The 26,310-nt window shown below is 34.3% G+C and overlaps 1 protein-coding gene across 1 annotated transcript; it reads left to right on the top strand.

Annotated features, from left to right (window-relative positions):
• Positions 1-80: 80 nt before the first annotated feature.
• LOC132562964 (sphingolipid delta(4)-desaturase DES1-like) lies at positions 81-24,457 on the top strand. The gene is made up of 3 exons (XM_060227742.1): positions 81-249; positions 10,202-10,944; positions 19,561-24,457. Exons 1-3 carry the CDS (start codon positions 168-170, stop codon positions 19,714-19,716), a joined length of 981 nt encoding a protein of 326 aa, XP_060083725.1. The 5' UTR covers positions 81-167; the 3' UTR covers positions 19,717-24,457.
• Positions 24,458-26,310: the final 1,853 nt, after the last annotated feature.

The following is a 26,310-nucleotide window of genomic DNA, read 5'->3' as shown; positions in this document are numbered from 1 at the left end:
TCACGTGACCTTATGAATATGCAAATAATGACGTCACATCACCTTATTACAATCTGACACACACACATGTGTACAACACCACACCGGCAGTACTGAATCAGACATCAGACCGCTGATGTCGTACGATTTTATGTAGTGGGAAAAGGGAGTTTTATTGTACATACAAAATGGGAGGACACGTTTCAAGAACTGATTATGAATGGGTTTATACAGAGGAGCCGCATGCAACAAGGAGGAAAGAAATTCTTGGTAAGTCATATGTCATTTTTTGATGGAGATGCAGTAGCATCCTTTTACCCTGTAAGTTACACATGTGCCCATCCTCATGATCCTTGTTATTTCCACCAGTATGAATGTCATTTCCTGTCTGCCAAATTTTTATTCAAAATGTTCCGCAGAGATGATAGTAGCAAACAATCTCAGCATCAAAATAAGACAATAGTAATCAAAGTTATTGAAGTTAAGAAGAAATTGGTTACATATCTTCATTGTCACATTAGTAGGAAAACTGCAGCTTGCTGATATGCTCGTTATAATTTCACTAACACTTATTATGATTATTACTATCCTAGCTTAAAGGCATGAAAAGAATAGTTTGAGGACACTGCTACCATTTTTAGCAAATATATTGGGCTCATTGTGCATATGTTGCATAAAAAACATTACAAAGTTTATAAAAGATTACAGGGTCAATTTTTTAGATCATCATATGTAGATAAATATGTTTTCAAAGCATTTCAGAACATAAGAATAAGGCCAATAATGAAAATTTAAGAAGCTATTTTTATGGTGCTTAAGCATAATTTTCCTAATTTATTTTCACAGACGATTTTCATGACAATTTTGTGGTAGCACTTACACCACTCATTGATCATTATCAAAATATTTTCAAAATAAGATTGCTACAAATCTACCCATCGTAAGTTTTTTAAAAAGTTAACAGGAAGGAAGTGTAACAAAAAATGATTTTGTTTGGCCTGATATTCTGTTAAATACTCAGAACTCAGCTAGCCTTCTTGAAACCTTCCCAGGTATAAGAGCATATACCTTCCCGGATACTTTAATATTTATAGTCTAGGAATTTTATCCCTTCTTCCGACAGCAGAAAGTAGCTGATAAAAACTTCTCCCACAATAATCCCACCTCATTTTTACCTTGAGTATGCTGTTGGTGATAATGAAATGAGGTTAGGCTTTAAGGGTAATTAGTGAGTCACGTAACTGGGTTAAGACAAAAATTACAAATTACAGTGAGATGTTATCATTAACATGATGGTGCATTGCTCTTATGTAAATATTAAATTATTGGTGAACTTACAGATATTCTTTATATGTAATAATTTATAATAAGATGTCCTTAAGTTTCATGATCCTATATAATTTATAAATTATAGATTATAAACAAGTTATATTTTGACACATTGATATCCAAAGGCACCATAAATTTGTTGTCTTAGGATTAAAGTATATCATTATCTGAAGTTGACCAGTATTGCTTTATCTCAGCACAAAACATTCTTTACTTTTTTTATTTATGCATGTAATACTTAGCCAAACTGAAGGCAGGAAGGATATGAAAACTTTAAAATTTATTGATATATAAATAAATAAAATAATTACCAGTCATTTGTTAGTCTATGATTTTACAATATGTTTCTTTCTGTGAGTGTTTGCACTGCATTTTATCCGTCCAGGGTATATTTACTGGTAAGATTAAAGGTTTTGTAGCTGGGTTTGTCGTGTGGACACAATACACAGAAAGGCTATACTAACACTGTGTATTTAAAACGCCAGGTTAAAACAAAGCAAAAAGAGATTAACTATTTGAAAACCATTGCAGATTATTTTAATACTTCAGAATAAGTCGTCACATGTTCTGTAAAACTCACTGAAGTGTGAGAATAACAACCCAAATAGTATCTAATCCATGCATGTACAAAGATAGTATGGTATTTTAAGTAGGTCAATTTTAACCCTGAAAGATCAGTAACCAAAATGTCTTAATTCTCAAAGCTACCTGTTGGAATCCATTGACTGGTTGATAAGAAACTTTCTGAACTTCCAAAACTATAAAAAATGTTTCTTCAGCTTCCGGTTTTGTTTGTTTTCACATTTGTGAATTTATTTCATTGTAACCCATTGCATAATAGTTCATCACATATCATACAGAATTGATATCCTATCTTTAGAACTTCTCAACAGATTTGATTCATATTGATTCACATTAGGTCGCCGGTCAAGGTTACAGGGTTAAAAGTAACATATGACAACTTCTGCAAATCATTAAATAATGATACATATAAACATAGGAGTGTAGAGTCATTTTCTAGTATTTTTAGAATTTTTGATTGATTAGTAGTCATACTACATATGTAAAATATTTTCACCAGTCTGAAAGTATATGTATTTACTTAATGCATTATGGTGATCATGGTTCAAGGTCAAAGGTCACACCATTTAAAGTAAAAGATTGTAAACATATTTACACATATAGTATGGTAGTTCATCCACTATGCTCATGTGAATTTCATACTGGAGGTCAAGGTTAAAAATACTGGTTTTGTTTTGTTGGGGCAAAATTGCCTGTTAGGGATTTGATGTTGTATTTCCCAAGGTCATGTATTTGCCCTTGGGGAAACAGTGTCACCAATTCATCAGTAAGCCTTGTCTGTCTCTGGCTTACAGGTGTACATGTGATTAAAGAACTTCAGGTAGATAATGTAGCTAGATAGCTTGCTCATGGATAACAGGAGACCTGAGACTACCGCATTTCATGTTGTTAGCTTAAGACAACATATCCACACATACATGTAATTATTTTCAACATAATTTGTCTATTAAGTATTATCATAGTTCTATCATGGTAGAAATAAATTCCTTCGGTATTTATATGTTTTAAATTTCATGTACTTTTATACCTCCCTTTTTTTTCGATATGCTTTCATTCAGATCTGTTAGACTAACAAAACTTTGTTAGACAGGAATCGGGGCTAGGTCAAGATCAGGTGATGTGTGTAAACGTGAAAAGAAAATTTCTTGGATAGGAGGCAAAGTCTAACATTGTGAGAGCACACAGCATTATTAGAATTACAATGTGATTTAATTTTCTTCATTGAAATTTGAGTGCAATTTTTACATATGGTGGTAGTGATGTTAAAGTATATGTGCTATATTAGAAAATATATATATAGTGATGCTGCCTTAAAAGTGATGTTGTCTGTTTACTGTATTTGTTTGTTGGGTTTTATCGGCCCATTGTCAGCTGAGACAGGGTCTCATTGTAGCAGTGGGTAGCTAACTCACTGAACAACATACAGGAGACCCATGGTAGTGTTTTGCCCAAGGACACAACCATGTCAGCACAGATTAGTCTATTTCCCAGCTTCCTGAGGAGTACAAATGACCATGTGTAATGTCAAACCACACACCTCAGATCTTGCCGTTACATAGTTACAATGCTCAACTGACTGAGCTATCGTGACCCCTTATCTTTTTACTTTGTGATGTATGTCAAGATAATGTCTGAACCTTGTTTTCTTTGTGCCATGATAATTTATACAATGCACTTACATCATTCTTTTATGAGCAAATCTTTTGAATATATTAAATGAAGCATAACAAGATGGTGTATTTTGCTGCAAAATGCACTCTTCATCAGGTGAAGGTGACTAGTCATTGAAACGTCACACTCAAATCTTCTGCTGGTTGTATTATAAGAACTTCTATTCTATTGTCATTTCCAACCTGAAAAAAAGGACTCAAATGGTTAGGGTGGATACCAAATCAATTTAATCACAGGAAAATTTCTGGCGACATTGTTAAAGAGCTTGAAAAATTCAATTACAACTGTGAAACATAATTTATTCTCATTCATACAACTTAGCTAAGGTCTCCTTGGCAGATTACATATACTGTATTAGATAGTATTGTTGCATGACTCTGTCACATTTGTTATTATACAGTACTGTATGAAGTTTAATTGACCATAATTAGACAATAAATATTCATTGTGAACATAGATGAGTAAACAACCTGCTGGCAGTGCTGTCTCTTCCATTGTTAGAATTCAGCTGCAGGGCATTTTTGAGAAATTTGTCCATATTTCTGACATTACTTTTTTTTATTGACGAAAAACACATTATGTAAATACAATATGCAAATATCTGTCATTGTGTTGCTTTCAACTGTAATAAAAAAGAAAAAATTGATTGGATTTTTGCATAGTGCATAAGCATTGTTAAGTGTTCAAGCTACTGAAAATTATTAATAATAAATTCTAAAAGTATAGTCATAGGTTTAATGAACCAGCCGTAATTTAGTCAATAAGTAATTGAGGATCCTGTCTCAATCCTTCAGCTGACACATTTCACCAAACTTTTACTAAGTGCCACAAGCTTGTTGTGAGGTGCAACATCCACCTTCCATTAGTGCATGAAGATGACCTTCTATAAAAACTGTTAATTTGCACTGGATACCAAGGGGATATATGTGACAATAGGTACCCAAGATTTTGTACTTTAAGTTTCCTCATATAAATGGTCTTGATATGCTTTCAAGGTTACAGGGATTAAAATATGTTCAAAAATCCATATGTACATTACCTAATAAAATGAGAAGGTTTGGAGCACTGACTTTTAACTTTTGAGTGCCACTGTGGTAAAAATGTTTTTCTGAAAGGACCAAGTATGGGAAAGTGTAGTTTGAAAATTCAACACTGATTAAGTAGCCATGTAATATTTAGAATAGAATGTGATTTTAAAGGAAACTTCATTTTATTAGAATATGCCTGGTTTGGTATCAGAATGCTTTTCTTTTTATACCCTTTAGTGTCTGATCATTAATTCGTCAGCCATTATTCATTTAATGTTGAAGATTAATAATACATTAATAACAGAATATCAACACTTAATGAAATAAACAGTATGAATGTACTGTCTAAAGAGATATGTTTGTTTGATAATGTTATTCATAGATGAATAAATTACACCTGTACAATTTTAATTAAAGGCTGTATCATATCCAGAACACAATAACATGACGAGTTGTCATGTGTTGTACTGATAACAAGCCAGCTGGATTCCCTGGAGTGTTACTGGATATATTAAGTGCTAAAACAGATAGTTTCACTACCATTAGGCAATAAACAAGGAATTGTAATGCTACCATAGAGATGAATTCTCTAGAGAAAACCTACATAATCCAAATAAGGAAATCAGAAATTCAGGAGGAAATGTTTCTCTTTATTGCTATTTTTTTAATAGACTTGAAATGTTAAATGTTGGAAGACTTGATGAGAGAAATAAGGTAATAGATGTTATGGTCATTACCTCATTGAATACTGAAGAATCAAATGGGGTAATATAGATCTGAACCATAGCCAGTTGACTAGTTCCTCAGCAAGACTGGACGAAATTTCACCACATGAAATAACTTTTCATTAGTGGCTAATACTTCAATTGACATTCCTTGTTGGTTTATCAATCACTTGTTTGCTGTGTAATTTTTAGTCAGGGTTGTCTTGTAGCAACCTTAATGAACAATATACAGGAGGCTCATCACATTGACACGATCATGACTGCACAGATTAGCTTCCTGAGAAACATCAACCTTCATAGGTAGGGAGTTTGAGTTTCAAACCACACACTTCTCACGCATTGGATCTTCACTTGAGGTTGTTTGTATGGGCCAACTCTCTATGGACAGAGCTATTGTGAAACCTCTTTATCAATAACTAACACATATTAAATAAAAGGAAATAAGCTAAATTGTTATGTGACACACTCACATGTTTGTTTATTTTCCAATTATTGGAATCCTTATGCAAGTTCATAGGGATCTACAGAAAATCACATGCTTGATATTCTTTATATTGGATATTTGTCTCATTGTCTTTCAAGTTTTTTTTTAGCCCAACTTTTATCACAATCTTTAGGGTCTACAAAATGCATTGTTCTTGTTAACATGATCAAATTACAGAACTAGGGAATTTAAGAGGCTTCTTCACTTTAAAACCTGGATCAAGGTGTATAAGGCTCATTTAGTACACACCGCTTTGTGTATACATGTGTATGAGTGTTGGTCTCTGCAGATTGAAACAATAACACTCAGGCTAGTCTTTGTAACTGATATAGATTGATCCATAAGTTAAAATCATTTGTTTGGTTGACAATCTACAAATTTGTTAACTCTTGAATGAATACATGCTTTAAAAAGCTAGAAACATTAAAATTACTCTAAGAATGAAGACCCGCATCTTCTTTGATTATAGGCAATTTTTTTATCTGTTTAAAGAATACAATGTATTTTACAGGAGGTTGGCATCAATTTGCCAGTTTAAGGTATACATGTATTTGAAATATTTACTGACAGTGGTGGTAAGAATTTGTGCCATCCTGTACATCATTTCCTTACTGAAGACTTTGATTATGAGAAATTTCAAATTGTAATAGTTCCTGTTTCATTGATTAGATTGATAGATAAAATACAATAATACCATACAATAAATTGATCTCAGGGCTATAGATAACTAAACTAGAGAACCTGGACTAATTTCTCTTCCTGCTTTATCAGTCCCCACAAATTTAAGACTATAGTGTATAAAATGCTGTGTATCGATCCAAATCATATTCAGTTACCTTTCACGGTTCAGACTAATTAGACTTTCATTATGTACAGAGTTGACCTCAATGTCTACATTATATTACAGTGTGGTTAATCATTTATAGGGTGTTTGGGGTGTTGGACCCTAACCAGATAGGGGCGTAGAGTTTGGATCAGAGCCACTGAAGTTGGCCTAGGTGTACTTATGCACGATGTTATATTATCATGATATTGATTCTTGTTTTCATACTACCTGTGGTTGAATTACAATAGGGTGTCAAAGTCATAAATAGATAAGTAATCAATGGTGGAAATTTTGTATTTACAAAACAGCAATGCTCTGAAGATATAATATATGGCCTTAATACATCTAACAGATCAGTGTTGTCTAATAGCAAATTGTATGCAATTGAAACGTAAATACACTTGAACCTCGAACCTTCCAACTAAACATTCAAACTCACTATAAACTAATACTTTATGATTTGAAAAGTTCCGTGGACATGGAGATAATAAGTCTTGACTGTATAAAAGCACTTGTACAGTATATAACATTTAACTTATTAGAATACCATTTTTGGGTTTTATATAAGCAATATGTCATTGCTTTAAGTTTACATTTTGCTTAGATTTTTTGAGGAAAATTCGCTGTTTATTTTCACTTTCAAATCAGGATGATTTTTACCTTTGTCTACCATACACTTTACTATGTACATGATACATAGTCATTTAGTAATAACGCAAGTAAGTTGGTAGTAGGTTTATTGATCTTGTCAACTGATTTTGCCCAAACTTCGTGGGCTTCATCGGGACCAATGAAACCCATAGTATGGGCAAAAATTGGTCGACAAGATTAATTAACCTACTACCAACTTATGCTGAGCTTGTTGCGGTTGATACTTGTGATGTTAGTCCCTATTCCTCAATTGCCCTGCATACTGGATGGTATCCAAGCAAGGGATATAGGGAACACCCTAATCTACACCTATCACTATGACGTCTCTTATCCCTGTGTTAACGTCATTTAGTAATTACATACAAGTAGTCATTACTAGTTACTGTTACAGAAAACTTTATGAATATATTAAATATAACAAGTCCATGCACAAATTTTATGTCATCCTTGCTAGACATACCAGTAAGAAGTCTCCAGAAAAGATTGTTGGTAAGGATCAAGATCTCTACAGCACAAACTCAATGTCATTCTTATTGGACCCATCAGTGAAATAACTAATGTTGTGCCTGCACACTTCCAAATCGTCAGATCAGCTACATCTCAAGCTAAACAGGTTTTGTCTACTCGTTTTTACTACATTTTTGTGCCATTGACCACTCCAATGATAAATTGAGGTGCTTTCTTGGAGATATCAAACTTGAGTATCTTAGGGGTTGGAGGTTTTAATGGGAATTTCCCTTTAATCAAGTAGTAGAGTGTCCAGTTAGAAACCCAAAGGTCACTAGTTCAAACACCATCATGGCCATGGTGGACAGAGTGTTTTTCAGTATTCCTTCCTATTACACATGTTAATGTTGAGTTGAACATTGATTTACAAATCAGACAAATCAGATCAATAACAAACAAAAAAAACAAAAAAAAGTGAGCCAGTAATACAACATCCCAATTTTAATGGGACAATTTATTAAAGTACCAGGTAGGTGTCATTGGTCTTTGTAAACTGTATGTGAATTTACATACTGACCTTAAGGGGTACGTCTCTATAGTGATAAAAAAATTGCTGATGTTTATTGTTTGATGGTTTGATACTACCCAGTTTTGATTTATGTGTTAACAATGCACAGCCCATTTTTTTTACTAGAAATTAAGTGAATGATCAGTACAGCAATAGAAAAGTGTACTTGACAAATGTTTTAACAATGGTGAGAAGTGTGATTACTATATATACATTGTATAAAGGTGTTTTATGTTGTGATTTTCTCTTGGGATTAGATTTTTCGGTATTAACTTCTGTAATTACAGTAGCAGCATTTTCACAATAATTTCTGACCAGATATGACATATATTTGAGTTTGTTGATTATCGACCAGTTTTCATAAGATGAGTGCAAATAATATGTGCTTATTCACAAAAACGTGACATTGCAAGTGCTTTGATATATCAGAGCCAATTATTGATTGGGTGTGAGAACCTGATAGTGTTGTTAATCAGAGTTACCTGATTGTAGCTTCATTTCCCTTGGGAAAAAGGGATGTTTTGTATATAGCTGAGTAATTCACAGAAGACATTGCTGTAAGTCCATGTCCTGTGATAAACCTACATACATCTTTTGAAATATTATTAGAAATTTCAAGGGTCCTTACATGGTGACCAGAAAGTGATGTTTAACATTTTTTGACATTTTTTAATCTGGTTTGTGTAGAGATTAATTTTGTATTTGTTAACTTGGTGCTGTACATACTGGATACAGCAATTAGCATTACCTACTGCTCATGAAAAAATATTTATAGTTTGAATGGTAAGTAAAGAAAAGATTTCATTTTCATACCACTGGTGCACCATTTTTGAAGTTTTGAAATTTTGCAACTTGGGCAGATTATCCTTTTTAAAAAATAAGGAGTTAATTGTTTACGGCATACACCATGTAAAACTGTGTTGTTGTCTTCATGTCCTCCTCTCATAGAATACTGTTAATGGTTTTAACACTCGCTGTTCATATGACAGATATATGTACATAGTCACGTTTTATTATGTTTAATCAAAGAAACACAAACAAGCTAGAAACCTCTAAAACTTTTCCCACAACTTCATGTCAGTGATTTAGTTAAAAGCTGTTAAAACTTCTGTACATATACTTACATGTATAATAGACATTCATGTATGTCTTGCGTCACGTAATGTTGAATTGTCGTAAAATTTTGAATCACAAAGTGTTTTGTTTATTCACTTTTATCTCAGGTGAGGTTTTGTAATGTACTTATAGGTGTTATGTTAGGTATTAAAAGAAATCCTGATGGACACTTAAGTACATGCATGATTTTCTGCTTAGCAAAGTGCTCATACATCTCAACACATTTGTAGATTTACTGTGGTTGTGAACTGTGCTTTCCAAACAAAATTTACTTCTTATTTAAAAAAAAAACAACATTTTTTCCTGTTGTATTAGATTACATCTGGTGACTGAGCCACTTGTGATTTTGCGTGCGTGCATATGTAGTCATTGTTGTTCTAATCTTTAGTAAGTCTGCCAAGCTGTATAAGAATGACATGGGAAGTGTGAGAAGTAGTTTGATTTTCCAGATCACTGACTCCTACTTTTATCTTGTCAAAGTTTCAGTCTAAATATTGTGTGCATGTTGTATTCATTTTGACCTTTTATACATTCTGAATATTCAGAGTAGGGTCTGCTGCGTATAATTGTCATCACAAATCTTTCCTCGTTACGGATGATGAAGAAGATGAAAGCTAAACATAAATAAAAAATGGTTTCTGAAATTGCCACGTTAAGTGAAACATTTTTGTGGTAGTTGTAAACTTGTCATCATTTTCGTTAGCTGCAGTAACACATGAATTTACTATAGTAGTGCTGTAAAGATAAGCACATTAAGGTATAAATTAATGAATTTTTTTTTTTTAATCTTTCCAGCAAAGTATCCAGAAATCAAGCAGCTGATGGGATGTGACCACAACTTGAAATACATTGTTGTTGCCATGGTGCTTGCCCAGATCATCCTGGCTATTATGGTATCTGATGCTTCTTGGCCTGTCATCCTTGTTCTGGCATATGTCCTTGGAGGCACAATCAACCATTCAATGACTCTAGCCATTCATGAAATAGCTCACAATTTAGCATTTGGCCACTCCAGACCATTAGCCAACAGAATACTTGGTATGATCGCAAATCTACCACTGGGAGTTCCAATGTCAGTGTCATTCAAGAAATATCATCTCCAGCATCATCGTTACCAAGGTGATGAGCGAAGAGATGTTGACATACCAACAGAATTTGAAGGTCAATTTTTCTGCAACACATTCTGTAAATTGATATGGATGATACTTCAGCCATTCTTCTATTCTATTCGACCTCTCGTGGTGCTCCCCCAACCTGTGTTGACCCTGGAGGTCATGAACTTTATATGCCAGGTGACCTTTGATTGTTGCATATATTACTTTCTTGGAGGCAAAGCTTTAACATACCTGATTGCTGGTACATTCCTTGCTACAGGACTTCATCCGCTGTCAGGACATTTTATATCCGAGCACTACATGTTCATTAAAGGGCAGGAAACTTATTCGTACTATGGGCCATTAAATTATTTAGTCTTCAACGTGGGCTACCATAATGAACATCATGACTTCCCTAGTATCCCAGGCTCTAGACTACCAATGGTAAGTATTGCTGATTTCCTCTTCTCTGTGTTTTATCTTTCTAAAAGGTAATTGCCTCCCCATATATTTTAGATTAATAGATAACATCTGCAAGTGTTAGATTAAAGATTTTAAAAATCTTTAAGAAAATTATGATACATGATTTTGCTTTAAAATTGATATTTTTTTCAAATCATGGTTTAATTCTGTAGGATTATAAATCTTGGGAAAGTTTAATGATGTCATTCCTTACAATGGAAATTATGTATCGAAATGTATGCATGTTTCATTCAGATGATGGGTTAAATAGTGACATGACTTCATCTGAAATTTCAGTTACAAATGATGTTTGCTACAATTCTGTTGAGTTAGTAAAGATTTACTTGTAATTCATGATTATTTGCATATTGACCACCAGACCTGTGGTCAATGAATGACCTATCTATCTTATACAAATTTAAGATACCTGCTATCATCAGTTCAAGTGGTGAAATATTGTGATAAAGATACAACAGTGCTGTTTATACCTGTAGCCATCAGATATTGTTAAAATGTACTATGATCCTGGTGCCCAGAGAATCGGAAGTATGGTGATGTAATTATATACCACAATAGTGATTGTAAGCTGTTTGTATGTGGAAAAAGGGAGTTTTGTTTCCTTAAGAAAGTATTTTCTTTTAAGTAAGAGCTCTACTCTTTTTGGATGTATGTGAATGTATCTGCAATTTACTATATGTGTTGATTGTAAGTTTGAAACTGTCAAGCCTACTTTAGATAGAGAATGGAGTTGCCAGATTTTAAATACATTGAAAGTTGGCCCAGAGTTTTATGATAGCACCAAAGTAGAATCAATATAAATGTGTCTAGAAAATCTTACTAAGATCTCCCTTTAGTCTGTAGGATAGACAAGTAACATGTGAGAACCATGATAAGAGACTTTATTGCAGGGATTTTAACAGTGGCATCAATAAATAGCATACTTTCTAGGCAACTCTTCATTGTATTGATTAGTGGAAATATATTGCATTTATACCTTATCTATAATACAAAACATGTACCTAGCCATAACTATTGCCAAATCTAATACCTTTTCCAAAGCACACCCTGTCCATTATCAGTCATTTTAGCTCACCTGGTTCAAAGCTTGTAGGTTCTTGATATACCTGACAAATCTTACAAAAGACCTTGACCCCTAATGAAGGTCATGGGAATAAAATTGATTAAATCCTTCTGATTGTTTCATCTGTCCATAAATTGTTTTAACTTTGCTAGAGTTTCAAAGTTTGTTCACCACTTAAAGAGAATTGAAAGAGACCTTTTTAGAACATCAATGCTTATTCATTTGAGAAAAGCAAGAATACCAGATGAACGATGCAAGCCAGTTGGGCCTCTTGTTCCACTTGTTAACATATTCCGTATATGGGTTGTCTGTAAGTTTGGTAAGGTATGTAACGTCAGGTAAGATCAGAGGTACCTAGCTTGATGCTCCTTACCCCTGCCAGGTTGTGTTTCTCAGGAAGCTGAGAAACCTTCAGCCAGGGCTGTGCTGGCTTAGTTGCATGCATCCTTGGGCAAGACACTTTACCCTAACTGCTCTGAATGACATGTGATGGGCCTTCCATATGTTGTTCAGTGAGGTAGTCAAAAGTTCTACAAGGAGACCTCATCTCATCATGACCCTATATATTCATAGGGCAATGAACCCAGCAAACAAATATACAATACTAGAGATGATTGTGAAACAAATCATGTATTCTTTTAAAGAATATCAGTTTCCTGTCACTATAAGTGAATGTTGGACTCTCTACCACACTTTATTTAAACAAAAACCTTCAACCTAGAAATGTTAAGTGAAAAAAAAATAATAAACAAATAGCACCTGATTCACACAAGATAGTCACATCTATTTACTGAGTAAAGAGTATAGACCATCTTTTCAAATCGAATGAAGCTTAAATCTTTTAACCAATAGGTAGAGATCTGGATCTAAAATGATGATTTGACATGAATGATATTATTGAGGTAAATAACAATTAAATGATCTTAATCTTAATGATTATCTTATATGTCTATAGATTTCCTTGTTTAATGAAACATTTGTGTCTTACATGGGAGGCCAGTGGTAGCAAATACCTGTATTAAACTATAATGAAAACACTTAGACAGTTATAAGCAGTAGGAATGCAGTTTTGATTTCATGCGACCTGGATTTTAAAATGCTGTTGAGTGGTAATAATTTTGCTATGATGACAAAAGATAGTCTAGTTGAACACTGGCAGATCCTGTTCTGGCCTTGTATGCCTTGTATGTAATCTTTTCCCATTCATTCTTACATTAAATTTTACCGCTTGACAATTCATTGTGTGGAATTTTTTAGTGGTAGGTGGTGTCAAATTGTCTGGGCTCAGAAATGTTTTTGTATGAAACATTCCGGTAATTCATGACCACCTTACCAAACACGCTGTACTTAGTTATTATCTTGAGAAGGCAGACTATCACAATAAGACGGTTTGTAGCATATACAGAGGGCTTTTTGTAAATTTTTGATACCTGTCTTTTTGACCTTGACATTGTGCATTAAAGGTTTCTTGTTCATGGTAACAAGGAAATATAGATGGGTGATATTTTGAGGATGTCTGGCTGCACTCAGTTCTCTGTAGCAGCTATTTGTCTTTTGTGAAAATGCTTTTTATGAAAAAACCACAAAAGAAATCTCCAATAGTAATAACATTTTAAATTTAATAATCAAAACTGTTGTAGTGTGGCTTTTTGGCATTTGAACTGTAAAATGTGCTGTCTCCAAAATATTAGAATGATATGACATTGATATTTGATGGGAACGAAATTATTTCTGGTAAGTTCAAAAGTTGAATAGATACAAGTAAACAGAGAGTAACCCTATCAATCCACTCCTGGACAATAAATACTAGTGGTTATAACATTTATGGTTGACATTAAAATATCCACTCGTCATGATGACTTTGTGCTTGTATCAGTACCTGTTGTGTACTTACTTCACTTTCATCTCTACATTTGCAATGTTATTGGTTTCTTGGTCCATTTGAATTTGTACTTTATACCTACTACCTCATTGGTCTGTTTGTATTCACAGGGATAAAATTATTTGTACTTTTTAAGTTAAGGTAAAACAATATCATGGAAAAAATTGAGCTTATTCTCTGTTATATCAGAGTAGAAGGAATACAAAACATATTATTCTGAAATGCTTTTGTAAGCTGCGTGACTCTCATTTAAAATTTGTATTATGATATTGCTGTATATGTAAAGTGTAGACACATATATGTAATCGAGTTCACACGCTCTGATTTGAGGTTCATTTGCTTAGTACATAGAAATAACAAAGATCTAAATAGTCCAAATTACTCTGACTTTGATCTTATCTGAAATTCTAATTTCCTGAAAAAAAGGAAAAAATGGTGGGGAGGATAATAAGTAAATTTTTTTTCCACAAGATTTCGAGCGTTTTATATGTATTAATCATAAATAAAAACTGGTACATACATTTGAGCTTTTCAAGGTTGTTAACTAATGGTGCAGTGTTACCTATTGTACCTGAAACATATTTATAACTGGTGAGTTATGTAGATCTCTTTATCTGTCTATACATTGAATGATCCTACAGCCAATTGTGAACCTGGTTTTCTCTGAAAATGATCAGTTCAGAGAAATAATTTAAAATTTGTCTCCGTAAAAGAAAGATTATAATAAGTCTTTTATAGTATCAATTCCAGCTACCTATTTGTAAAACAAGGAAGAATAAATAAAATGGTAAGGATATCCTGTTTAATTTAATTTGTGGAAAGGCTGAAAGTCTGTAGATATCAGCTGCCAGCTATCTCAATGTCTGGCATTTACCTTTCAGGTTATATGACCTCAAGAATCAGAATGACCTAGTGACATCAGGTTTTCATTTGCCTTTGGAATCCAAGGGCTGAGCCCTAAATGGTTAAAATAACAAAAATATTTAAATTGATTTTTTTCTTAGTTTTAAAGCCTTTATTGAGACATGTCCTGTCCCCTGTTGCACCTTGTAAGGACATAAAGTTTACCATTGCCTTTACTGGAAACAATTTCTTTAGATCATTTATGTAACTTGTAAACTTTTGCCATGATGTGGCATCTGTCATCTGTCATTCATTGCCTGTCTAGCAACTTTTTCTCTTAATCAAGTTTTTCTTTTGGTTAACTTTTATATAAAGCATTGGTCTTGGCCACGTAGGGCAGAAGGGGCAGGACCAAATGAGGGATTTAGAGCAAAATCCTTATAATCCTTCTTCATAAGGAGTTTCAAAATTCTGTCCCAATTTGGACTGAAACATCCTTGGGTGAAGAGAAATCAGTTATATAGGAATGCTGGGTCTCAGACCCAGGAACAGTAGGGATGGAGCCCAATAGGGGAACTACAGCAGGAATGCCACGATTCTGTCTCAGTTTTTTTCTGGTGCATGCTTTGGTGAAGGGGAATTAGCTTTATAGAAATGATGGGTCTCATCTGGGTCTCTATTGGCATGAAAGGCGGGGGAAAGATAGTGAATATTCTTTAAAATCCTTCTTCTGCAGGAATGCCAAGATTCTGTCCCAATTTGATCAGAGGGGCATGGCCCAATACTGTAGATAGATGTAACCAATTGAAGTATTTTGACCAATTTCTATTTCAATTATCCTTGGGTGAAAGAGACTCAATTTTAGGTAGGTAAAGGATCTGATATGGGAATGTGAGGTATTGAGAGATCAACATTGTTGTTTTTCTGCTCGGTTGTAGGTATTTTGTAGAAATTCAGTTTGTAGCTTCAAGATCCTTCATTTTTTGGGGAAAAAGTACAATATGAATTGTGAATTAACATGTTTAAAGTGAAAGCTGAAATATCCAGATATGTGATACAGATCCAACAGGTCTCTGGTCATAATACTGGTACAGTAGAGAGTTAGGCGAGGACAGGTGATGTATAGACAGATTTCAATTTAAGCCCAAGGATTTAAACATCATATTCACTTAAAAAGGATTTAATCCTCTGAAATGTTGGTCTCTGTGTTTACGGGAAAGTGATATAACTGCCCTACCTGACCACCCATTAGAGAATCAAACCCAGGTAACCCCAGTGGAAGGGGAAAGTGATATAACTGCACTACCTGACCACCCATTAGGGAATCAAACCAAGGTAACCCCAGTGGAAGGGGAAAGTGATATAACTGCCCTACCTGACCACCCATTAGGGAATCAAACCCAGGTAACCCCAGTGGAAGGGGAAAGTGATATAACTGCACTACCTGACCACCCATTAGGGAATCAAACCAAGGTAACCCCAGTGGAAGGGGAAAGTTATATAACTGCACTACCTGACCACCCATTAGGGAATCAAACCCAGGTAACCCCAGTGGAAGGGGAAAGTGATATAACTGCACTACCTGACCACCCATTAGGGAATCAAACCCAGGTAACCCCAGTGGAAGGGGAAAGTTATATAACTGCACTACCTGGTCATGTATTAGGATTGTCTACTTTAACAGTGTTTTTATTGTATCCAATCTCTGCCAGTAACATGTCTTGTGCATGTTAAGTGTCAGTACCTTTAGATATTTAAATGTATAGCCGGATATAGTTCTTCTATTGGAATTCAGATTTGATTAATATGCTTTGCTTGTGATTAATCATCGATCAGGGTTTTGAAGGCTAAAGCACATGACCAGGTAGTGGGGGCTAGAAGGAGGAAGGAAATTCTCAAACCAGTACTTAAGAGTTGACATTTGTCAAACTATGTTGAGTTATGTAACACAACCACGCCTCACATTGTGTCTGATGTTGATCGAAAACTTTTGTATCAATTCAACCATAAATGGTGATTTGATAAGATTCTTTCCAGCTGGATAGTTAGTTTTTATTTGATTTTTTCTGTTATAAATGTTGCCAGTAGAGTTATATAATTCAATCAATGATTTCTAAAACTGAAATGGCTGCCAGATTTACCCTTTATGATAAATGTACTTATGGTTCATGTTTTATAGTGAATGACTATACAGTGAATAATAGCAGTATTAGGTATATAATTCAGAAAGTATTAGGTGGTGGTTTTGTGTTTTAATCCCCGAAAAGCTGGTCTAATTCAGCTTTGCTCAGCGCGTCTCTTCTTTATTTCTTAATTCTACTTTGTGTTTTCTCAACTAAACAAATACTTGTGTAATATTCTTTTTAACTTAGCATATTTATTATCAAGAGTTGGGAAATTAATTCATTAAGATCAATTTTTAAGGTAATATTTACACCGGTTTTGCTTATAAAATCTGAGAAAAGAATTGATTTCTCATTGATGGTACAATTTTATATCACCAAGTATTTCAGTATTTCTGACAGATTGAAAATTAAAAGTGATGTCATTTTATAAGTTTCTGGAAGGCATTGTTAAACAATCACTTTCAAAAAATACCGGTAACATCTTTTTAAAGTATTTTTTTCTGGTAATTTTTTGTTTTAAGATGGCCTTGGAGTTTGAGAAATTAACCAAAATAACACATACAGATGATAAATCAGTTGTACAAGAAGCAAACCTTGAAACATCATTTCATTGTTATATGAATTGGCATAAGTACTATAAGGGTTGAAATAAATTCTTCATTTGACCACAGAACAACACATTCAGTCCATATCTTAATGGCCTTTAGTAGTAATTTATTACATGATCCTGTTTGAATTCAGCATTTCTATTGGTTAAGTACTTACATAATTACATAGATAATCATCAGTGAACATGTTGTCCCCATTCAATAGAGGCAACTGAATTTAGGATATCTTTTCTATTCCTTCTGAACAATTATTGTTTTTTAATTTCTCCCTTGACAATGTCCATGGCTTTTGTCAAGCAATGGTTCCTCGGAGGAAGCGCTTTTGGGTCTGTTCCCTGGTTGAAACCTACCAGAGTTTCTCAAATGGTTGTATAATACTCAATACACTAGTTCTTTATTGCATTGTTGGCGATGATTTGCGTGTCAAGCTGTGATGTAATGTCTCAAAGGATAGTATAATTAAAGATAGATTAAAAAATTGGTACATTGTATGGCCTTACAAAGCCGGATGTATCTTGATGAATTTGATTTTGTTGTCTATAGTCAATAACGTAATGAAGACCATGAAGTGTGAGCAATGTGTATGTTTTATTAATCCAAGACAGGGTTTCACACTTCAGTAAATAATCATTTTTCAAATTCAAAATGTATTGCTTTTTATTTGTACAAGTAATTTCAGAAGATACAAGATGCTGAAGTACATATCAAGTGTTTTAGTATCTGTCACGGTACTGTTAGGATTGATGCAGGTGTACATATGTTATCTGATGTCAACTAGGGGCATTTAAAAGTTACAAAGAATTTCAAGTCAATAGCATTATGTCAACATGTTTATTCCTGAACTACTGGATTAGTGAATCGATAGAATGTCAGCCAAGACATCACACACATAAACCACAAGAGCAGCCATCCTTATAACACAACCAACTGTTCTTAATCTATTATACATTATAATGGAGATTTTATCAAATCAATATGAACAAACACACTTACATACAGTTTTGTTTCTGCATGATCATCCTTCGCTACTAATAGGTTTAAATAATGTATCAAATTCAGGGGGGTTGGGGGTGGAGACACAACGTCCCGCAAACATTAAAATCAGGAAACTCCTTCCGGGAACAGCCGTGGATCTGAAAGGATACCGAGTACCCACTATAAGTAATAAGTAGAATAGACGTCAGGAGTAGGCACAACACGAAGCAGTTCCTGTCCAATCCACGATTTATTCGTGCTGAGAGTTGTTAACACGTTTTGGATCCAAGCGATCCGTCATACGTCAGGAGTAGGCGCAACACGAAGCAGTTCCTGTCCAATCCATGATTTCGTGTTGTGCCTACTCCTGACGTCTAATGTATCAACTTGTTCAAATTCTAGATATATAGATATTCTTGTCTGGCATCAGCTGAAACCTTCAATTTTTGATGCCGACAGCAATAAAGAAATTAGCATATTTGACATGCTGGAAATTGAAATGAGTTCCTTTCATGCAAATACTCACTTGTGTTTTTAGCTTTTAACTGTTGCAAACTGTGTATGTTGTCCCACAAGTAATAGTGAACTCAAGTCACAGAACATTCTCGTACACTCGACAAAGACAAATGACATTGCTCTGCAAGAGCCAACACTGCTAGGGTAATACATAGTTAAACCAGAAGGACTTTTCTTGTTCATCTTTCATTATCAATATTGATAACGGGTGAGTCATACGTAAAATGGGGAGGACAGGTATGAACACAGCTCATTTGTAGACATGTTCTCCAGTCTATAATCTAACAATTGCGATTGACCACTGGACACACTTTCCTATGAATGAATGTAATCCAGGCATATTTCATCTTAACAGATTAAATAAATGTTATCCCTTAGACATCACAAGCTAGAAAACACTGCTGACATAATGTTCTTACATTCTGATGTTCCTTGTAACCATTTCTTGTCTTTGTACTGTAAAAGTATTTTGAAAGGGTCATGTCTTTAGATTGAGAAAAATCATTTGTTTTAACTACATGCACTCTTTCAATATGTGAATATAATATAAATCTTCTGTACTTACAGGTCAAAAAGATAGCCCCAGAATATTATGACAACCTTCCATGCCATCAATCGTGGGTGAAGGTCATCTATGACTTCATCACTGACCCCGAGATTGGACCATATTCACGAATCCGCAGGAAGATCAAGGATGAAGACACAGATGAAAAGAATGAATGAATCGAACCCAACAAAAAATATTGTGAAAAACATTAACTGTTCTTTTATTATAACTGAAAAGCAGGAAGATTGGCTGAATATTTTAACAAAGTTATATCAAGTACTTACTTTAAAAGAGACAAGTGATAACTCTATACAGTGCATCACTGTCTAATTAGTATCAGTTGTTCTGCTGTTGTTTTGCTGAAGAGGGCCCTTAAACATACATGCTGGTTCTACCAGGAAGGTGACCTCTATATGCTGGTTCTACCAGGGAGGTGACCTAAGCATGCTGGTTCTACCAGGGAGGTGACCTCTACATGCTGGTTCTACCAGGGAGGTGACCTCTACATGCTGGTTCTACCAGGGAGGTGACCTCTACATGCTGGTTCTACCAGGGAGGTGACCTCTATATGCTGGTTCTACCAGGGAGGTGACCTAAGCATGCTGGTTCTACCAGGGAGGTGACCTCTACATGCTGGTTCTACCAGGGAGGTGACCTAAGCATGCTGGTTCTACAAGGGAGTAGACTTCTACATGCTGGTTCTACCAGGGAGGTGACCTCTACATGCTGGTTCTACCAGGGAGGTGACCTCTACATGCTGGTTCTACCAAGGAGGTGACCTCTACATGCTGGTTCTACCAGGGAGGTGACCTAAGCATGCTGGTTCTACCAGGGAGGTGACTTCTACATGCTGGTTCTACCAGGGAGGTGACCTCTACATGCTGGTTCTACCAGGGAGGTGACCTCTACATGCTGGTTCTACCAGGGAGGTGACCCTCTACATGCTGGTTCTACCAGGGAGGTGACCTCTACATGCTGGTTCTACCAGGGAGGTGACTTCTACATGCTGGTTCTACCAGGGAGGTGACCTCTACATGCTGGTTCTACCAGGGAGGTGACCTCTACATGCTGGTTCTACCAGGGAGGTGACCCTCTACATGCTGGTTCTACCAGGGAGGTGACCTCTATATGCTGGTTCTACCAGGGAGGTGACCTAAGCATGCTGGTTCTACCAGGGAGGTGACCTCTACATGCTGGTTCTACCAGGGAGGTGACCTAAGCATGCTGGTTCTACAAGGGAGGTGACTTCTACATGCTGGTTCTACCAGGGAGGTGACCTCTACATGCTGGTTCTACCAGGGAGGTGACCTCTACATGCTGGTTCTACCAGGGAGGTGACCTCTACATGCTGGTTCTACCAGGGAGGTGACCTCTACATGCTGGTTCCACCAGGAGAGTGACCTCTATATGCTCATTTTAACATTTGTATTATTTACTATAGACACAAGTTTTACCAGACAGGAGGCCTACTTCGGACTATAAACACAAGTTGTTTTTAGACAGGAGGCCTACTTCGGACTATAAACTTAAGTTTTACTAGACAGGAGGCCGACTTCGGACTATAAACACAAGTTGTTTTTAGACAGGAGGCCTACTTCGGACTATAAACACAAGTTGTTTTTAGACAGGTGGCCTACTTTGGACTATAAACTTAAGTTTTACTAGACATGTGGCCTGCTGATGCCACATATTACTAGACAGATGGCCTACTGTAGACAGGTGTTACTAGACAGGGTTTTCTGAACAAAATAGTACTGAAATTAGAGGTCAGTTAATTGACCTCTTGAGAATCTTTATTTTATGGTTATCACAATACTGTCAATAGAATGAAATGTGCTGAAGTGTCCTTACTGGTTATACAAAGTTGCTGTAGAGAATGAATGTAACTCGGACCTCTCCAGGTGTCTAGGGAGTATAAAGATAAAATAGGACTCAAAAATGGTTGTACCTGTAGACAACACTTCACCTAATGTAAAATCTTTGTTATGCTCAGAAACCACTGTTATTACTGAAAGTGAAGGTGGAGGAATTAAACAGCCTTATTCTTGTCCAACTTCATCAGATCTGACTATAGCTGAGTATTTATATATATATATATATATATATATATATCATCTGCTGAACATTTCTCTACAAATATCAATATCGCCGTGATAAGTGTTTTCATAGGTGTAATTTATTTGGAAGTGTTTTGCAACATTCTGAATAAATAGTCCTGTTTTCATTGTTTCTTGCAGGTATAATATCTTGATTATTTTATAGAATGTTAATTGTGCCAGACATTCAATAGGCATACAGAAACCCAAAGCTGATAGAAAAAATAAAAAAGTTTGAAACAAGCTACACTGTAGTTGTACCTGCGGTTATAATATTACTAAAGACTAGCTTTTATGTTTGACTTATAAATGTTTATTGTTCTGTGTTCATCGTTAATTAGATAATGATTTGTTAATTATCACTGTTACTGTATTGACTCTATAATTATATGCATAATGAGATTATTAAAGTATGATAATGATAAGTTTGACTGCTTAATTATCAGAATTTCAAGTACTGTAATAACAATATTTTAGCAGCTATTTTATTTTACCTGGTAGCTTTTCTTTCATGCTGAAAATATTGCACTAAAAATATTATTGTACTAATTGCAGTTCTGGAGTCTTTATACACAGTAGACCTATAAACACATATTAAGTATGATGAAGTCAAACACCTGATAATTGGGAAAAAAATCCAGAACTTTGCTCCAGTGGATAAATTAGAAGATCAGCAAAAGGAAAAATTGTACTTAATGGTGCATCTTCATTGTCCTTTTTATTTTTAGAGAATCAAGTGTAAATAGTGTGATGTACAGGCTACTGAGCTACTAGATTTGTGTGAGTTTTATCCTTGACATATATGAATTTTTACATTACAACGATGCATTGTACAACAGTAAAACCTGTCAAAAGTGCCCAAAAACCTTGTCCAATGTTCTGTCAGTGTAAGCAAGAGTTGAAATGAAACAGGTTCAGTTTACACAGTAAAAACAGCTGGATCGCAGTATCTTCTTCACACTGTCTATAGACAGAGGATTCTGTATAGATGTATAAGAATTGCAAGCCATTTACCTGTGCTTTTTGTTATTGACACCTATGTTTGAAACAGTGTTAATTTGATGCTTTAACATAATTAGTATTTGCTACGTATGAGAAATATTTTTGTTTGCAGTGTTTACTAAATCCAAGGTATTTTTGTGTAATATTAGTTGATGTTGACTGAAGACTTTCACCACAATAGAACAATTCTATTCAACAGGAAAATATATATGATAGGGTATTTGTGGAAAGTCATACTTACAAGTTTTAAGATAAATATATCTGACCACCTACATACACAGAAGGATGAATTGGTCCACCTACAAAGACAGAAGGTGAAAGTAACCACTTACAAACACTGTATGGTAAAATCGGTCAATTACAAACACAACTGGAAACACCCACCTACAAATAATGAATGGTGAAATTGACCATCTACAAATACAGGAGAGTGAACTCTTTTCAAGCAGTAAGAAGAAAGGAATTTATTTCTTTATTTTGAACATAATTTGTACATCAAGATTTGGTAGAGAAATTCTCAGTGACTCTTATGAAATTCAGTTATTATTGTTAATAGATCTATGAATTTTTTAGTTTACGTGGCATTTCTAATACAACCAGTATATTCTATCAACAGCGGTTTATTTTTTAATGACAGTTTACAGGCATTATATATAGGTATTTAAATATCTGTCTTATTTGTGCAGTGGTAGCCAAATGAAGTGCTAAGGAATTGGTGTTCAATTGATTAGTGTAAACTTTACTTTCATCCTGATTGGTTATTGTCATATTCATTTTCATAGCTGAAAACGAGGGGAAAAAAGGCAATTTTATAGGAAGTATTTAATATGATAATATCTATTATATAAATTGATATAATCAGTTTGAATTGAAATTGTTCATAGTCTAATTAGACAAACTGTTAAATAAAGTTATGTAGTTGAAGATTCCAGGTGAGCCTACAGTACAAGCAACATGGATGGAGAGATTTGCTTGGTCAAAGGGAGATAATGTTAGGATACAGAAGAAACTTGTCATTTAAATAACAACTATTCACATTCAAGATTGATTGTCTGAAATCAGTGTTTAAAAATAAACTGACAAATTTAATTACTGTAAACCTATTTAAAGAAAGACTTTTCTTGGAATATTTAGACTTTGTTTTATGTTGGGGTATCTGTATTGCTGCCACATTGTTGGTATTGCCAGTGTGATCGGTTTGTGCCTATTTGAGTTTTTTGTAACGTTTTTTTTACTTCATTTACTATATTCTTTATTGTCTTGTATACTATTACACAGATACATGTCTCTCAAATTGTCCATATTGCATTTAGGAACATGTATGTATGTATTTTAGATTTATTTTAGAAACATTCTTTCTTTAAAACATGGAATGGTATATATGTATGTATACAAGTTTTAAAATACTGTTTTTAATATTATTTAATTCTTAATTATCATTGATTTGAACACTTTTAAATTGATTGCTACATGTTTGTAGTCTGATCAGAGAGCAAGATCTATTATTCATTATTCTAACGAAAGTGTTTTAAGATTTTAACCAGACAGTCTTGTTTTAGCATTGTTGAATAGTTTTTTTATTTTATTTGAAAAGATGTAAACAGGTAAAAAAAAAAAAAAAAGGTCTTACATTTGTGTTTCTACTTTCTGACATCATCAAAACTGGTCACATGATACAATTATTGCGAAATTGGATTTTTCTACATCAAAGTATTACAGTTATTAAAGTGTTTGTTTTGTTTTGGATAAGATGTATCACATTATGTAATACATACACGTCCATACTTTCTTGCTGACAATAAAATGATCTGTATATGTATTTTGTGTTGTAGTTGTAACTTTTAAAGTTTTTCTCTGACAAAATAAGAAAATATGATGTATCTAATCAAAGACTCCAACTCCATGGTTTACCAATACTGTAATTCCCTGTAGCTCACCAATGATTGTTCCTGTACACTTGTGTTCCTCCTTTTACTACCGGCAATAACTAAATTTTTATGAGATGATCCTGTTCGTTTGTCTTTAAAAATTTTGATGGGAGATATTATGCTATGGCATTGCTGTCTGTAAATTTTAATTTGTCTAAAGATCAGCTCTCACTGTTGTGACATGAAGTTGTGTTTCCCTGAACAACATTTTGATTCAAACTGGATGTGCTTCTGTCCCTTGTTTCTTTCAAATTTTAAAATCTTTTGGGGATATCTATTATCTCAGTTTTCAATTGATCCCTGTTAAACATGGTAGCCTTTTATAACCGTAACATGAGCGATGTCTTTGAGAATGGCATTTGATTTGAAGAGTTATTTGAGAAGTTATTTTTCTTTGTTTTTTCAGTATCTCAAACTTGTTTTGATATTGAAAATTTCTTTTTGAAATTTGGTTTGCTAATTATTATCAAAACAATTATCACTGTTTCCCACAATTTCATTTTGTTTCAACATAACTTAGAACAGTCATTGCTCTTGTAATGTTTAGCTTTCAAATCTTGTTTGAGATTACATCCATTAGTTTTCAATGAATTTCTTTTAAATTTTGTAGACTTTAAATAATACATAAATGTAACAGGGTACAGAAAAGGAAGTGAAATGAGATATCTGATTTCAATTACAATGCATTACCATGCAATAATGTATTTGACTTTCCCAACTTGTTACATTGAGATGTCAGCTACAAAGCTGATTCTATACCAGTCGTGGGAGCAAAATAAAAAGTTTATTGTGTAAAGTTCACACAATATTGCATATTGCTTAAATGGAAATAACTCGCCAGTCATGAAAACTACGAACAACGACCAGTACAGTATCCAGGGTTTTCCATAATTTTGTTAGTAGTAGGCTGTGTAGTGAAAGTAGGAGGCTGGCCTGCCGTGTACGTGTAGTCGTGTACGGAACATTATTACAGAACTGGATTGGTGTAGGCGGCCAAATGATCAAAGTAGCCAGTCAAATTGGCCGCGAATGGCTTTTATGGAAAATCCTGAGTATCACTTCTAAAATCATGTATACGTTGATTGCACAAAGACCAAATGTGATGGGTATTCACTAAATTTCAACAGAAATGAATTATATCACAAACAGAATGGGAACCTACTGATACTTGTAAAAGTGAATCAAAAGAATAGCAAAGGTTCAAATAAATAGGAGTTACAAGACAGTGTTAATACCTGGCCAGGATCAGAGGAACAAGCTTGATAGTACATTTTAGTGTGCTAAAATGCATCTAATAATTCATAAGCTGTCTATGGGCACATCTGCTGTGGCCAAGTTTTGCAATCATGAAAGGTCTGTTCTATGTTCTACACTTCCTCACAAGTCTGGTTGATCATAGATGACATGGAAAATTTGTGACAGTAAACAAAAAACTAAAAAGACTAATATCAACGTAACAACAGTTTTATTAAATTCAAAATACATGTAATATAATTTGATTAAGGTAATTTAGAATTAATATGTGCGAATAAATTCAAATTTCATTTTGACTAGAGATTGCTTTAATTTTGAAAGATTATTGTAAAAAAAGTTTTAAGAAAAAAAAAATGGACAAATTTCTGCAAAAATCTTTATAAAAAATCCACTGTGTTGTATGTATTGTAAATGTAAAGTATTCACAGTTAGAGCACCTATATATGTATATCAAAACCTGAATATTTATTAGGACATTTGAGAAAAGTAT

The sequence above is a fragment of the Ylistrum balloti genome, unplaced genomic scaffold (assembly GCF_031769215.1).
Source record: "Ylistrum balloti isolate Yb309-2 unplaced genomic scaffold, AGI_CSIRO_Ybal_v1 Utg371552, whole genome shotgun sequence".
Taxonomy (NCBI): domain Eukaryota; kingdom Metazoa; phylum Mollusca; class Bivalvia; order Pectinida; family Pectinidae; genus Ylistrum; species Ylistrum balloti.
The sequence above is the reverse complement of the archived record's forward strand: the minus strand, read 5'-3'. Positions and strand labels throughout refer to the sequence as shown.